The sequence below is a fragment of the Drosophila subpulchrella genome, chromosome 3R, assembly GCF_014743375.2.
Source record: "Drosophila subpulchrella strain 33 F10 #4 breed RU33 chromosome 3R, RU_Dsub_v1.1 Primary Assembly, whole genome shotgun sequence".
NCBI lineage: Eukaryota > Metazoa > Arthropoda > Insecta > Diptera > Drosophilidae > Drosophila > Drosophila subpulchrella.
In genome coordinates, this window is record NC_050609.1 from 4,085,017 (window position 1) to 4,098,042 (window position 13,026).

General features: G+C 43.6%; 4 protein-coding genes across 5 annotated transcripts; 1 reads left to right on the forward strand and 3 right to left on the reverse strand.

Annotated features, from left to right (window-relative positions):
• Positions 1–146: 146 nt before the first annotated feature.
• On the reverse strand, positions 147–4,714 carry LOC119558427 (DNA damage-binding protein 1). Its single transcript, XM_037871981.1, has 7 exons — positions 4,512–4,714; positions 3,963–4,374; positions 2,802–3,726; positions 2,383–2,734; positions 1,128–2,322; positions 601–997; positions 147–538 (listed from the first exon to the last, which is right to left on the reverse strand). The coding sequence occupies exons 1-7, from the start codon at positions 4,570–4,572 to the stop codon at positions 458–460; spliced, it is 3,423 nt and encodes a 1,140-aa protein (XP_037727909.1). The 5' UTR covers positions 4,573–4,714; the 3' UTR covers positions 147–457.
• Positions 4,715–5,329: 615 nt separating this feature from the next.
• Positions 5,330–7,439, forward strand: LOC119562986 (methanethiol oxidase). The gene is made up of 6 exons (XM_037876164.1): positions 5,330–5,437; positions 5,557–5,720; positions 5,887–6,356; positions 6,422–6,914; positions 6,969–7,094; positions 7,155–7,439. The coding sequence occupies exons 1-6, from the start codon at positions 5,425–5,427 to the stop codon at positions 7,347–7,349; spliced, it is 1,461 nt and encodes a 486-aa protein (XP_037732092.1). The 5' UTR covers positions 5,330–5,424; the 3' UTR covers positions 7,350–7,439.
• Positions 7,440–7,453: 14 nt separating this feature from the next.
• On the reverse strand, positions 7,454–9,499 carry LOC119562987. 2 transcript variants are annotated; one of them, XM_037876166.1, is made up of 5 exons: positions 9,267–9,499; positions 8,690–8,944; positions 8,302–8,634; positions 7,922–8,247; positions 7,454–7,870 (listed from the first exon to the last, which is right to left on the reverse strand). In XM_037876166.1, the coding sequence occupies exons 1-5, from the start codon at positions 9,423–9,425 to the stop codon at positions 7,777–7,779; spliced, it is 1,167 nt and encodes a 388-aa protein (XP_037732094.1). In that variant the 5' UTR covers positions 9,426–9,499; the 3' UTR covers positions 7,454–7,776. The 2 variants fall into 2 exon arrangements, with proteins under 2 accessions (XP_037732094.1, XP_037732093.1); XM_037876165.1 differs by having other exon boundaries at positions 9,262–9,463.
• A 577-nt stretch (positions 9,500–10,076) lies between these two features.
• LOC119556345 (heat shock 70 kDa protein cognate 2) lies at positions 10,077–12,946 on the reverse strand. Its single transcript, XM_037868451.1, has 2 exons — positions 12,543–12,946; positions 10,077–11,914 (listed from the first exon to the last, which is right to left on the reverse strand). Exons 1-2 carry the CDS (start codon positions 12,714–12,716, stop codon positions 10,184–10,186), a joined length of 1,905 nt encoding a protein of 634 aa, XP_037724379.1. The 5' UTR covers positions 12,717–12,946; the 3' UTR covers positions 10,077–10,183.
• Positions 12,947–13,026: the final 80 nt, after the last annotated feature.

The following is a 13,026-nucleotide window of genomic DNA, read 5'->3' on the forward strand; positions in this document are numbered from 1 at the left end:
TTTTTTATTATTTAAGAAAATGTAAAGCAATTGTTGAATTGAAAAAAAATGTATCAAAAAAGAACGCAAATAAAAGTTAAAGATAAATTTAAAAAAGCCAGAAAAACAATCAAATCAGACCAGAAACCCTTTAAAAATACCCTTGCTTTCATTTAAAATTTTGGTTTATTAAATTAATGCGGGACTGTGGCGCAACTTTGAAAGAGCGCGCTCGCGACGCACCTAAAACAATTTTTTTTTGCTACATTGTCAATATTTTTTCGAGCAAACACAAACGAGGAACTCGAAACTCGATGAAACATCGTGTACGATCGTCGTAGCATCTAGCACGAAGAGCTTCGAATGGGTAGTTACGGGATTAAGCGGGATACATGGTATCGAAGTTTCATGTACATTTAAACAATTCGCGTCGAGTTAGTTCCATTTCCAATACTTATATACAAACGTCCACAAGTCCTCAATGCATGCGTGTGAGGTCCTCGACTATCTTTATGACATCTTCCACATCCGCGCCCTTTCGTTCGCCATTTAGAGTGAACTGAAAAATAAATTTTAAACTTTAAAAAGAGGTTTCAAATTAAACATCGTAACTAGTCTCACCTCCAATCCCTGAACGGCATCACGCATCTTCTCTCGACTCAAGTCCAAAAAGCTTTCGATCAGGTCTCCATCGATGAATCCCTCGCTGGGCTCCACTTTGGTGTTGATTTGGAAATTGCGGTAGTACGTATGTTCAATCTTCCCCACCGACTTTATGATTTTCTTTAGTCGCTCCTCCAGTCCGTGCAGGAAGTCGTAGAAGTCCTGCGGTATCTGGGTCACAATGCCAATGGCTCCGTTGCACGTGCCGTACAGTACACATCCATTGATTGGTGTTGTCCGCTCACCCACATTCTGCATCACCAGGGATCCGTGACGGAAAACATTTACCGTATCGCCCAAGTGGAATCGGGCCAGCTCCGGCAGCAACTGACGTTCCTCGTCGGTTGTGGCGGCACTAAAATAATACAAAATGAATTTATGTTGTAAATCGGAGTCATACAACTCATTATTTTCATATTGCTTATGGATTATCTATATCTAGTATGTTCAACTTATTTTTAAGCTCAACAGCCTGTTAAACTCACCTGTCCTTCTGACAGACGAACAGATTTCCATTTGTCTCGGAGCCCAGGAACGTATCATCGTCAAGTATCTCAACAGCCCTCATCCATTTGGGTTCACAATCGCGGGCAATCTCAACAAAGATGCCCTCCATCTGCTTGTGCTGTAGCAGCGTGATGGATCGCATCAAGTCTCCAACCAGGATAAAGTCCCCCTTGGCCTTCAGATATAAGGCGGCAATCATGTTTTGAATGTTGCACTCCATTCGCAGCTCCTTCTCATTGGTCCACTCGTATAGGCGCACAAAACTTCCGATTCCGGCAAGAACTTTGCCATTGAACTCAACCAGGGCATAGCAGGTTCCATCGACCTTAGTCTCGGCCACCTGGGTAAGCTTGTTGTCGTGATAGTGGAAGATGATAATCCTTCCCACCTTTGGCTCCGGTTCTTCTGGAATTACCAGTGACGTGGCCACCACGTAGTACGTATTGGGATCGTCGCCCAGCTTGGCGGACATCAGCGAGGATATAGTTTCGGGCGACACGAATTGGTGGGCATGCAGAACCTCGAACGTGTTTTGATCAATAACCAGCAGGTTGTGTACATCGATCTCTTGACCCACTTCCGCATTGGCAGCCGTGGAATTTCCACCACCCGGTTTGGGCAAGAAATTTGAGCTACACGTTATGTTTTGGGCCTGTGTGGAGGCACTATTCCGCAATGGTTTAGCTCCACCTCTTCCATGGACATCAATTCGTAGAGTGGACACAGCAAAGGTCTGCGATGCTTCCTGATAGGCAATCCTTCGTGGTCCCTCGCCCAGCGGCACTGTTCGAATATGCAGCTTCTGGATTTCGTCGATGGTGCCCAAAATAACTGCGTTCTTGTTGGCCAACGCCAAACTATCCGGATAGGCCTGTGCATTCAGCGAGCACATGTGGTTCACCTCCTTCAGATTCACATTTGAGAACACCAACTTGTGATTCGAAGAGTAAATCACCGTGGGACGATCGGAGCAGGCAAAGACATTTGTGGTGGATAAGGACCGGAAGGTGCGCAGCGTGGTTGGTTGCGTACCAAGCGTAACCTTCTTCTTATCCGTCAACTGCCCAGTGGTCTGATCCATGATAAAGTAATACATAGAGCCGTCACCCAAAGCGCAGAGCAGATAATGGATTCCCTCGAAGGTGGTCATCAGAATTGAGCGGGGAATGATTTCTTCAAAAAACAAAAAAAAATAGTTCGAAAATGGCATCGGGAAGCTAAGTAATAACAAACCTCCGCTTAGTTTCTCAGTGTAAATGGTCTTCAGATCCGGCAGCGAAAGGATTACAGCAGAAATATCTGTCCACAAGCCCACGGCCACCAAATCCGACTTCTTTTGCGTCTCATCCAAGGGAGTGACATCCAGGCAGGCCACCTCATAATCCAAAGTCCTGCGACACTGCTCTCTTAGGCTTCCGTTTTCAATAATGATGTAGAATATGTCGCATGCAGAAGCCACCACGATTTGCGTGGTGTTGCAAGATACGACGCCAATGGAACGATCGCCTTGCGGACGCCACTCGGCCACGAGAGCTTTGGTGGCACTACTTACTAATCGAACACTGTCCGAAGTAACTTGGATCAACTGAAGTGGAAGATAGATAGGAATTTACATTCTTGTCTCCTAGTATTGATAATGCTGAAAGGCTAACCTGATCATAATCCACATTTGAACAAAGGAAGGTCTGGAGATCGCTGGCGAATCCAGGAATCTCAGTTTCCTCCACCTCTTCGCCGGACAGTGTGAGGATCCTCGTGTGACCCACAAAGGCCAGTACCAGAGTGTTCTCGTACGGACTCTCATCGACTCCCACCTTCAAAGACCACATGCCCTTGATGCCAGGCAGGTCAATACAGGCATGCTCCTGGATGCCAATACCTATGCGAATAATTCGCAGAGATCCATCCTTAAAGCTTCCTGAGCACGTGATGATCTGGCCCTGTCCCTGACGATCCAGATCCACCACAGCAATGTCCAGGATCGGTGCCAGATTGGTGAAGTTCTCTACGGGCACGACATAGGAGCCATCAATAGCCTCCGAATTGAGTCGAACCAATTGAGAATCACCGTGACGAGCTCCGATGTAGAGGAACCCATTGTCCAGGTAAGTAATGCACTCTGGTATAGAGATCTCGCCCAGCTGCTCCACCTTAATGTCCTTTACAGTCACTCCCTTGCTCGTCTCGGAGGTGCCTAGGAACAGCATATACAGCTGGCCATCCATGTTGCCCAGCAGGTAGCGCAATCCATTGCTACTCACACGAGCGTAGCAGTTGATGGTGCTTTGGCGGAAGGTAAGCGGCGCCACCGCATGGTAGTTGCTTCCGTCATGGTACACAATCGACTCCCGTCCGATGACAATCACTCCACCGATGGGCGACGGGACTGGGATCAGCATGGTGGCCTCCGTTTCTACGTTGTCCTGCTTCCAAGCTATTTTCATGAACTCTTTCTCCCGCAGGTTGATCTCGTGAGACTTTACGTGCCTGCCGTCGTTGTCCTTGTGGATGACTATGACGGTGGGGTTGAGGCAGCCATGCAGGAACTCCACATCGTACACGTTCAGCTCATCCATTCTGGAAGGGAGAAATTTGGAAAATTGTAGTGCAATTAAACCTCTTTCATCTTATATGAAAATCAAATACAATATGAAAAGTATGGTCTATTTTTTGAATGGTCATATCTGAAAGATCCATGCACACATGTGGATGAATCATCTTGAATTTCGAAATATGTTCATCCTAAGTTTCTTATGGGTTAATGTGTTATTGATAAGAAGCATCCATTATAAGTATTTTATAGCGTAGCGAACCTTAAATTGGTAGCCTTCAGCTCGCTGGCCTCCTTATCCATCGGAATTATGGTGAACAGGCCTTGGTACAGGCACATCCCGATGACCCTGGCCTTGGGATCGATGGCGGCGATGACGCCTCCCTCGGAGGGAATGCCCACCGAATCGGACACATTGCCATTGGCCTTGGTGACCACCGTGATGACATCGTTGACCATGCGGGCCTCGAGGATCATGACGTTGTAGCGACGCGTCAGGATGAAGAGCAGGTCCTTGTTGCTATCGGGCGGTCTGAAGTGCCGCATCACGGCAATGGTGCCATTGATGTTGATCTCTTTCAGAGGACGCAGTCCCTCCGGCGTGACCAGATCAATTTCCACCTGGTTGTTCCGGGCAATAATGAGATTAAGATCCGTGGGCGAGGTGAAGTTGCCTGGTAAATGTGCCGGTGTTTAGCAAACATATGTATATTTAGGCTTGTGTAATCCGGCAACCGGCAAACATGCTTGTTTCTGTTTTCGCCGGGGAGACCACATAGGGACCCCCTTTTCTCCCCTCTGCCATACTTACCAGTTAAACAGGCAACAACCGCCGTCGGCTTTTGCGCCGTCACCACGTAGTGATGCGACATGGCTGCACGGTGTCCAGGGTCGGGTTATCCTTGATTCAATAGAGCTAACAAGCTTTGGATTAACTAGCCACCACGAGGATTGCAATTGCTTTTTCGTTGCGACGCGCTAAAATATTTCCTGCCTGCAGTGTGACCGGTTAATTGCCAATCTGCCGGCGCTAAGAAATATACCAAAAATATTCGAAGCGGTTACGCTGAAAATCGATATATTAATCGATAATTTAACTTTTCGCGGTTCATGTCATGGCTAGCCGTTGTGAATTTGGCGCTTTTCTTATCAGCTCTTAATTAACTCCATCAAATGTTAAGCTATTTTCACAAAATCTTTCAGAGATTTGGGAATACGCAATAGCATACATTCTTGTCTTTTTGCAAAACCCTTCGAAATCGACACTTTACATTTTTTGGATCTAATATAGCAAGTGCATGCAAGAGTATTTTTGAAATATGACAGTTTGTAGTAGTTTGTTTAAATAAATACTTATTTTTCCTTGATTACGCCCTTAACTGACGACAAAATTCAAATATATAAAAACCCAATGTTCTTACTTCCCCCTTCAAATTCCACTATCAGCCATAAAGCTCTTAATTTATATTTTAAACTTCTTTGATCCGTAATGAGAGATAACATTTAATACGAACACATGGACAAGTGTAACTGACCTAACTAGTATTAATGATAAGAAAGTCGGCGAACCGGTTCTCTTTGGTAATTATTTGAAGAGCTCATATAGCAATGTATATTGTATATATACAAGATGCCGGCAAGAGAGACCCAGTATAAAGCTTTCGCTCAACATCGGGCGATATTCATTTAGTCGCTGATCATCGTTCCACAACAACCGCCGAGCCATGTCCAATAAAAGTAAAAACAAGTCACATATATGTATATATGTACTTAGTATTACAAACACACGCCTCGAATCTTTGATAAAGTGAATACAAATCCCGAGCAATTTTGATAATTAAATTGTTTTTATGCAGCCTGTTGCCGAGGACCGGGTTACGCAACCCCGCTGGATGCTATGAGGAGTGGTCCCCGCGAGAAACTGCTCTACACTGTTACCGTTCAACCCAACCTGGATGAGCCCCATGGCGATTATCTGTCCACAGTCGATGTGGATCCCGAGAGCCCCACCTACTGCCAGGTAAATAAATCAGGTATCACCTATAGCTCTACCTACGTTGAATGATCAAATTCAATCGACGTAGGGAGCAAACCATATTAAGTACATACATAAATCCCGAACTCAATTGGATTGTAAATAACTTTGTATCTTTCAATATTCTATAATTTTATATTATCCGATTAAGATAGTGCACCGTACATTTACAAATCGGAAAGGTGACGAGCTGCATCACTCTGGCTGGAACGCCTGCTCCAGTTGCTACTATGTCGATGAGAACTCTAAAAGCGTTCCAAAAAGAGATAGGCTGGTACTGCCGGCCTTGAATTCAGACTTTGTATATATACTCGATGTGGTTACGGATCCCCGAAAGCCAGAGATTATCAAGACCATCGATGGCGATGTATTGAAGAGCCACAATGTGACGGCTCCCCACACCACTCACTGCCTGGCCAATGGAAATATTATGATATCCGTAATGGGCGATGCTGAGGGATATGCCAAAGGTGACTTTATCCTCTTTGATTCGGAATTCAATTGTATCGGAACTTGGACCAAGGGAGAAAGGAAGGCGTTGTGTGGTTACGATTTCTGGTATCAACCATATTTCGATGTGATGGTTTCTTCGGAGTGGGGAGCCCCCAACAAATGGAGACGGTACGTGGAAAAATAATAGAAAACATATTTTACAAAAGGTAACTTAATTATTTTTCTGGTTTTAGAGGCTGGAAGAATGGTGACCTCGACGACATGACGCAGTACGGCTGCCGTCTCAACTTCTACAAATGGTCCACGCAGACTCTCTATCAAACAATCGATTTGGGTTCGGATGGTATAACCCCATTGGAGATTCGCTTCCTTCACGATCCTAAACGGGCAGAAGGATTTGTTGGTTGTGCCCTCAATGCCAAGGTGTTCTACTTTAAGAAAAAAGCTGATTCGGATGAGTTTGAGGCCAAAAAGGTGATCGATATTCCCGGAAAACTGGTGGATACCGGCAGTGGAAACGTGGAGGATATGGGGGGCATGATCTCGGATATTATCATATCCCTGGATGACCGCTTCCTCTATGTCAACTGCTGGCGACATGGCGATGTGAGGCAATATGATATTACTGATCCTGAAAACCCGAAGCTTACAGGGCAGCTTTTCCTGGGAGGTGCCATATGCAGTGATTTGCCCAATGTGATTGTTAAGGAAGATAAGGAACTGAAGGTAGTTACAATATTATAATTGACTTATTCAGTTTTAAACGCTTTTCTATGTTAGGAGCGACCACCAGCTCGGTATGTGAAAGGTCGCCGATTGGAAGGAGGTCCACAAATGCTGCAGCTTTCTCTTGATGGCAAGCGTTTATATGTCTCTTCGTCTTTATATTCCCCCTGGGATAAGCAGGTGAGTACATTTAAAAAATCCTTCATGAATTGCGGAAATGTAATACTCCTTACTTTTTAGTTCTATCCAAAAATGGTTTCCCAAGGCGGTCATATTGTTCTGATTGATGTGGATACCGTGAATGGAGGAATATCCCTGAATGAAGACTTCTTGGTTGACTTTGGCAAGGAACCCTATGGTCCCAGTCTGCCCCATGAAATGCGTTATCCTGGCGGTGACTGCACTTCCGACATTTGGCTGGCTAATGATGCTTAAGACCAAGTTTATTTCTATCCTTATACAGACTTGATATTCCAATATATTTTACCTAAAGCAAAGCTTTAATAAAGTCATTCTTTTAAACAACATACTTTAAAAATCGATAAATCTATCTCAAATTTTTTATAATTTCCTTGGAGACATCTCCATTTGCAGTCACAAAATAGGAGATATCTCCAATTTCTCTTGTCACAGATATCGCCCGTAATTGAGAGGTTTGGCACATTCAAAACCCGTTTAAGGTTAGATAAAAATAATTTATGCATATCGTTTATAACGTCATATGGTAAATACCCATTTATTCCAAGCTTAAGTGCCAATTATGATTTGGTTGTGACGAGTTAGGATTTTATTTTTTATATAAGCACTATCAAATTTCAATGTGTATATTTTAGTAGTAAGTCAATTCTTTTTAGTACAAAATTTAAAACCAAAAAGAGGTTTTTGGTGACTTATTCGCCGTTTCTATTATGGCGTTTATATCGGGAAGGCTCATCAGATCCAATAATCGCTGGCCACTGTAATTGAATTTGGTTTCTAAAGGATCTATTGCATTATCATTTACTTACTTCTTATCGCATGTACTGTCTATGAAACTCCGGGCAACCTCGTTGAGATGCCGTTGGTGGTAAAAGAAAATGTGCACCAGGTAAGCCAGACAACAGGGTATCAACAGTCTTGACCAGGGAATTTTTTGCATTCCAGAAAGTATCGGATCTTTTTCAGCTTTAAGTTTGCACACCTGTTGCCAAATCACCTGGATCGCCGTCACAACAGCAAAACACATGAAGGTAAGACGATTTGGTAAGAGGGCAAAGGAAGCACCACTTATAAATGACGCTAGAGCATTAACCTGCTTGACATCTAAACTATTAAACGGGAGTAATTGTACCAGCTGGAAAAAGATGCAAGATATTAACATTTCAAGTTAAATATATATTATAAGCACCTTAAACAATCCTATGTAGCCTGTCAAGAAACTGGTCATCTTTGGTCGCAAGAGCTTCAGGTTTCTCTTCATTATGGGATTTATAAGATCCAAAACAAGTCCAATGCCCAGGTAAGATCTTAATTCCCTTAGACCCTGAATCATTCGCCTGGAGATGGTCTCTTCCTTCTGATCCTCGGTCAAAGAAGTCGGTCGGATAAACCAAAAACCAGAATACTTTCGGGTCTGCTGATAGTGCAAGACCACTACAGAGGATATCATAAAGATGAGGGTCTGAGCCAAGGGGGAATGTACCAATCCGACGTCAAAATACCTCAGTAAGCTTTCTATGGCCTGTAAATGATTTGCATTTTGGTTTTGGTTTTATACGAACTATTCATTTACTTACTGCAGGTGTTATTCCCGTCACGAAGAAGTGAAGAACCTGAGGAGGCATCAACCAACTTAGTTGGGAGGCAGTCCAGCAGGGCAAATATGGTATAAAGATAAACACAAATCGACCATTGAAACGCCTGCTTACGCACATTAAGTAAAAGGTAATGGCATTTATAAAGGCGGCGAAACTGAAGGATTGCAAATAGTTTTTCAACACGGAAAGTACGAAAGTTTTAGACAGACGTCGCCAATTCATGAGCAAGGGTAGCTGCAATGAAAGAAACTTTAAATTATCATATGTGGATTAAACTTTGGACACGGTTTTAGTATGTTACTTTTGCGTTAAGTTAGATTGAATCTCAGTAGCACGTTTAAGTTAACTGACTAAAAGTTTCTAGTTAAATTTAACATTGAATCATTAAGTAACATACTCCGTATAGAGTTGTTGTTTGTTAAATTAACGCCACATTGAGAAAACGAATTTGTCTTCCTTAACAATTTAATTGTATTTCTTTGTCAGCTAACAAACTAGAATGGCTTTGAGAAAACAACACCTTAACTATAAGATTAAAATCGATCTACTACCAGACCAGCAACAAGGGTGAATAGTACTTCGCACTGGAGACATGGTTGCGGTACAGGTTCCAAAAGAAAGCTTTTGTGCAACTCTGACCCGGTAGACTGTGTAGAATGGCGCAGTGCAACCGATTTAGGGGCGATTCCAGAAGTTTGCTCGGTGCGACGGCCATTTCGCGACAAAATTCCGTGGTAGACTGATCGGTAATACCCAAAAACCAAAGCAAACTCTAAGCTTGCCAATGGGGGATCACAGGGTTAATATGCAAAACATTGGAATCGTATATTTATACGAACTTAATCGATTCATTGCAGTCGAGCTATCCGCCTACTGATGTTTGCACTGCTGTTGGAAAATAGAAAACCATTTATTTTAAGTACACGGAAAATCGATTGGACTCACTAGTGCTGTGGTGCTGTTCACGATAAAGCTATTTAACCGTTGGCATCAGAGTTTTGGACAAAAAAGATATACATTTTACATCTTTATGAAAAAAGCGACTCCCAATGTAGACGGAATATAGAGCAATGTGTATCGATTAAGATCAGATAAACAAATTTTACATTTTCCAGACTTTATAGATTAAATTTTATCTGATACCAGCAGTTTTCAAAAATATTGTCTTTAAGACACCTCACGACATCCTCAGTTATTGCTCTAATTTTTAAATGATCATTTGAATGTAAGTATTGGGTATTACATATCAGATTAGACAGTACTTAAGACAAAATTACGAGATGTTCGTTTTTTAAAGATGTGCCTAGAATTTTTAAGAATGTTTTTAGCATATATTTTCAATAATTATCTTTTATAACTCGGACAATAAAATGAAATAGAGACCCAAAACACGACAAGGGCACTTCAATTTATTTTTAAGAAATAAGGTATTAAATAATACATTTTCAATAGCTGAACAAGTTAGTACAGGAACTAGTCCACCTCCTCTACGGTGGGATGAGAACCCTTTCCAGCCGACGACGATTGTTTGCCCTTGGGTCCGGCATGGAGTTTCGACATAATGGGACTGCAGATGCGCTGGCAGTCCTGGAGATGATGCTCGAACTCCTCCTTCTCGGCCAGAGAGTTCTTATCAAGCCAGGTTGCCTCGGAGTTGCACTTCTCGCGCACCTTTGAGCGATCCGACTCGGAGAGGACACCGGATGGGGCCTCATCGACGGCCTGGCGACAGCTGTAGATATATCCCTCGAGGTTGTTCCGGGACTGAACCCGTTCCCTCTGACGATCGTCCTCCACCTTGTACTTCTCCGCCTCCGAGAGCATGCGATCGATCTCCGCCTTGGAAAGCCTACCCTTATCGTTGGTAATGGTGATCTTCTCGGTCCTCCCAGTGCTATTATCCTTGGCATTCACGTTGAGGATGCCGTCAGCATTCAAATCGAAGGCCACCTCGATCTGGGGCACTCCACGGGGTGCCGGTGGAATCCCAGTGAGATTAAATGTCCCCAAAAGGTTATTATCCTTGGTCATGGCCCGCTCTCCCTCGTAAACCTGAATGGTCACCGCATTCTGGTTGTCACTGTAGGTGGTGAAGGTCTGCTGCTGCTTGCAGGGAATCCTAGCATTTCGTTCCACCAACTTGGTCATCACACCTCCAGCGGTTTCGATGCCCAGGGAGAGTGGAGCCACGTCCACCAGGAGGAGATCCTGGATCTGGGAGCTGCCTACGCCGGTGAGAATGGCTGCCTGAACGGCGGCTCCATAGGCCACAGCCTCATCTGGATTTATAGACAGATTCAGCTGCTTGCCACCGAACAGATCCTGCAGCAGTTTCTGGATTTTTGGGATGCGCGTGGAACCACCCACCAGGACCACATCGTGGATGGCCTTCTTGTCCATCTTGGCATCGCTGAGGGCCCGTTCCACGGGCTGCATTGTGGAGCGGAAGAGATCCATGTTGAGCTCCTCGAAACGAGCCCTGGATATCTTCGAGTAGAAGTCAATGCCCTCGTGCAGGGCATCAATCTCCAAGGATGCCTCCGTGCTGGAGGATAAAGTCCTTTTCGCCCTCTCACAAGCCGTCCTCAGACGTCGCAAAGCCCTGGCATTTCCCTTGATATCCGACTTGTGTTTCCGCTTGAACTCCTCTGCAAAATGGTTCACCAGTCGGTTGTCAAAGTCCTCACCACCCAAATGGGTGTCTCCAGCTGTGGATTTCACCTCGAACAGGGAGCCCTCATCAATGGTCAGTATGGAGACATCGAAGGTGCCGCCACCCAGGTCGAAAATCAGGACATTGCGCTCCCCCTTGAGGTTCTTATCCAATCCGTAGGCCAAGGCAGCCGCAGTGGGTTCATTGATGATCCTCAGCACATTCAGCCCCGCAATGGAACCCGCGTCCTTGGTCGCCTGACGCTGGCTATCGTTGAAATAGGCTGGCACTGTAATCACGGCGTCCTTCACCTTGCCACCCAAGTACACCTCAGCGATTTCGCGCATCTTGGTCAGCACCATGGAACTGACTTCCTCGGGAGCGAATCGTTTGCGTTCACCCTTGAACTCCACCTCGATCTTGGGCTTACCGCCCTCACTGATCACCTTAAAGGGCCACAGCTTCAGGTCCTCCTGGATCTTTTTGTCGTCGAATTTGCGACCAATCAGACGCTTGGCATCAAACACCGTGTTCTTAGCATTCATGGCGACCTGGAAAAATAAGATATTATGATAAGCAAAATGTATTTTCATGCTCCTCATATAGCACCAAGTTTTAAATCATGTTTACGAATTTATAAATTTCAAATTATAGTCTTGGGGTGCAAATATATATAATTGTTTATAAAAGGACACGTGTCTCCTAGTGAAATAGTAATTAATATATCAGTTCTTATTAAAAAAAAAGCGTAAGGAACATTAAAAATATTTAAGAATTTACATAATTATATAATTCATATGCAAATTCAGGTTTGAATGTACTTATAAGATTCATATCTCAACTTTATAAATAGTCAAAGGTAAGTTAAAAAAAAATGATTTGAAGATTATATAGTTTAAGTTTAAGCATAAAAAAACACAAAATAAACGTATATTTTAATCATAGGCAATCTATATAATTATAAAGTAATTTCTTCATTTTATAAGTAATTTCTTATATTTTATTTTATAAGGCGACCGACCAGCCACCAAAATTTTTCCCAACTCTAGTATTTATTTTTGTATACAATTCCAATCAAATCACTCGCAACACATAACTGCGGACGGCAATTTGCACCTGGCCATAATTGTGCTCTACAATCGACGTATTTGGACAATCACAATGGGGACCCTGACTCACCTGGTTCTTGGCCGCATCGCCAATAAGGCGCTCCGTATCGTTGAATGCCACATATGAGGGCGTGGTGCGGTTTCCCTGGTCATTGGCTATGATCTCCACCTTGCTGTTCTGCCAAACTCCCACGCAGGAGTAGGTGGTCCCCAAATCAATTCCTATAGCCGGTATCTTAACCATTATTTCTATATTTATATATTGAGATCTTAAATCTCCACTCCTTAAGATGCTGCAGCTGGTAATGCCGATTTTAGACTGAAAAAACGCGATTGTTGCTCCTGTTTATATGGTGCAGGCCTCGCACATTTTACGAAACGATTACAATTTTGCTTCTCTATAATATTCACACGCCGAATTCGGAAAATGTGTTCGTACTTTGGAGATTGTGACGTTTGCTCTAGAAATATTTGCCACTGACGTTTAACTTTGGGCAGGCTGCGTTTATTGGAATTTTTTGTTTTTGATCGATGATGTCTTGTTTTGGTTTCAT